Source organism: Myotis lucifugus, unplaced genomic scaffold, assembly GCF_000147115.1.
Source record: "Myotis lucifugus unplaced genomic scaffold, Myoluc2.0 scaffold_384, whole genome shotgun sequence".
NCBI classification, from domain to species: domain Eukaryota; kingdom Metazoa; phylum Chordata; class Mammalia; order Chiroptera; family Vespertilionidae; genus Myotis; species Myotis lucifugus.
The window spans coordinates 53,460-56,294 of record NW_005871432.1 but is presented as its reverse complement, the minus strand read 5'-3'; the positions used below and the strand labels follow the sequence as shown (position 1 = coordinate 56,294).

Below are 2,835 nucleotides of genomic sequence, written 5' to 3'. Positions count from 1 at the left end.
CGGGACCGAGACGCCGGCCCCGTCCACCGACCCTGGCGCGGCCCCAGCCGCCGGGCGGGCCGACGAGTCGCCAACGCCCACTGCGGCCCCCTCGCCCGCCCGCTGCCCGCCTCTGAGGACGCGGCCGCTTCCACCCCTCGCCGCTGCTCACCGCGCTGAGGCGGATCCCGCTGGGACACGGCGCCGCCATCTTGAGCTGCACAGCCTGGGCCCGCCTCCGCCGCAGCGCGACTGGGAGGGAAGCCGCGGAGACCGCGGTGGGCGCGCGCGGGTCCGCCCACTTCCGGGGCGGGGCGGAGATCGTCCCGCCCACGCACTTCCGCCCGCGGGCACCGGCGCGCTGGGTGCGGGAAAGAGGAACTGGCGGGCAGGGGAAAGCAGGCGGGCGAGGTCCGCGCTCTGGGCTCGGAGCCCGCGGCGGGCGCCGAGGAGTCGCCGCGTTACCCGAACCTGGAGGCTGGAGGGGCCTGAGCTTGAAGCCCGGCGCGATGGGCGCTGGTGGCCCACGGGGATGCACCCAAGACCTTGACCCGCCAGACCCGAATTGCACTGAGAGAGCCCTCCCGTGCCCACCAGTGTTCACGTGACTTGAAGGCTCAGTAACGAAATGAAGACTTTGCACCTTTTTGGGTTCACCCTGAGAATAACCATCCTTCACCCTGATAAGTCCTTTCCTGCGTGCACGTGTATTTTTTTAAAATATATTTTATTGACTTTTTACGGAGAGGAAGGGAGAGGGATAGAGAGATAGAAACATCGATGAGAGAGAAACATCGATCAGCTGCCTCCTGCACACCCCCTACTGAGGATGTGCCCGCAACCAAGGTACATGCCCTTGACGGGTATCGAACCTGGGACCCTTCAGTCCGCAGGCCAACTCTATCCACTGAGCCAAACCGGTTAGGGCCGTGCACGCGTATTGAGTGTGTCACAGGACAGCCCTGTGTGAGGGGTTGTGGTCTCCTCCCCCGCTCTAGTCAACCTCATAAGAAAGATTTCAGAGGAGAGACAAACAGCAGCGTTGAAGCAAAGCAAGCAACTTTATTAAAAACTAGAGGCCCAGTGCACAAAATTCATGCACTGGTAGGGTCCCTAGCGGCTGGCCCCACCCTCTGGTCGAACTCCTGGTCCAGGGGACAATTTGCATACCACGCTTTTATTATATAGGGTACACTTGGCATATAGCACAAGCAGGCAACTCAACTACCTGAGCTCACACCTGGTGGAGGTTCAAGGGGTTTCATACCTGTGTCCCTATAGGTTTCAAAGTTTCCCTGCCTGACATCTTGAGTAGCAGACTAGGTTTCAAAGCTCCCTTCTACACTCTTGTGGCTTATCTTGGCATGTTTGTACATACAACTGGTCATCATGTCTGGCAAGTCCTAAGGCAGCTGACATCTCTGTTGAGTGGGTGAGATAAAACTCTCCCTTCGTTCCCTTTTCCCCCCTTTCCTGCCCTAACATCCCCCAAGTGATCTGTCCTTGGGCTTAGCTGGCACAACTGGTATGAATGGGGTCTTCATTCTCTCTTTTCCCAGCCCAGGGTGACTAAGCTATGTGTTCTCTGGTCAGGGAGGAGAGGTATTAAGCATTTGCTCTCATGTGTCCTGATTCGGGGAAGGCAAGGTCTTGGGATTCGCAAGCTGGCTGCAAATTGCCCAAACTGTTTGGTCTTGTTTAATTTTCTTGTCTCAGTTTCCCCATCCTACTTGCCCAGGAATTCTCCTAGCTTCTTACTATCCTGCCTCAAGTGCTTTTACTCAAGCACACTTATTTGGTGCCAACTTTGAGGCTTGTAAGGACTAAAACATTTTTTAATTAATGAATAAACAAATGAATGAGGAAGTGCTAAAAAAAACTAAAACACTGTGTCCTGTTGTCACCCTGACCACTGAGATTTGGGTAAATGACATAATGTGAATCATCTAAGTAAGAGTGCTAGTTAATCCTATTTGAAATGCTCTGGATTCAGTACTTTATCGGGTTTCCTCTAGCTTTAAGATTGTGAGCCAGGTCCTGGCCAGTGTGGCGCAGATGGTTGGGCGTCATCCCATGCACTGAAGGGTTGTCAGTTCAATTCCTGTTCAGGGCACCAGATTGTGGGCTTGATTCCCAGTGGGGCGGGGGGGGGGGGGGGGGGGGGGGCCCGGAGGCAGCCCATTGATGTTTCTCTCTCCCTGTCCCCTCCTCTCTGTCTAAAACTCAATTTTAAAATCTTAGAAATTAAAAAAAATAAAAAAGGAACTAGGAGGCAGGATAGTAAGAAGCCAGGAAAGTCTTTGGCCAGTGGAATGGGGAACTGAGACAGATGGCGGGACAAACTGGCCTCAGCTGCCCCTCGACACACCTGCCTCCTTCTCCACTGAATGAGCACCCCTTTAAGCATTTAGCCCTCCGGACCCTGAGGGTTTTCTAATCAGCATCACATACTCTTAGGAACAAAGACTCAGGTCTGTTGGCCACAGAGACAGAGTTTTGGTCAAACTAGAGATAACATCTAGGCCTCAGTCATGTTTCAGCTCCAGGCCCAGAAAAGCTGCAAAACCAGATGAAAGCAACACCATGGCTGGCATCGGGACCAGATGCAAAGACTACTGGCCCCTACCCTGGCACCATGGCCCTGAGAGGACACGCTTGGAAAGCTGATGAATATTCTATTAAGATCTTCCCCTAGGGCCGAAACCGGTTTGGCTCAGTGGATAGAGCGGCGCTGGCCCGCAGACTGAAGGGTCCAGAGTTTGATTCCGGTCAAGGGCAGGAACCTCGGTTGCAGGCAGTGTCTCTCTCACTTCAGATATTTCTGTCTCTCCTTGTCCCTTCCACTCTTTCTAAAAA

The 2,835-nt window shown here is 54.3% G+C and overlaps 1 protein-coding gene across 1 annotated transcript in view; it reads right to left on the bottom strand.

Annotated features, from left to right (window-relative positions):
- Nucleotides 1-245, bottom strand: part of MORC3 (MORC family CW-type zinc finger 3) — a 55,625-nt gene extending 55,380 nt beyond the window's left edge. Inside the window, exon 1 of the mRNA XM_023743315.1 lies at nt 152-245. Within this exon, the coding sequence (XP_023599083.1) occupies nt 152-190 (39 nt within the window). The 5' untranslated portion in view covers nt 191-245. The remainder of the gene's footprint in view (nt 1-151) is intronic.
- Between the last annotated feature and the right edge of the window lie 2,590 nt (nt 246-2,835).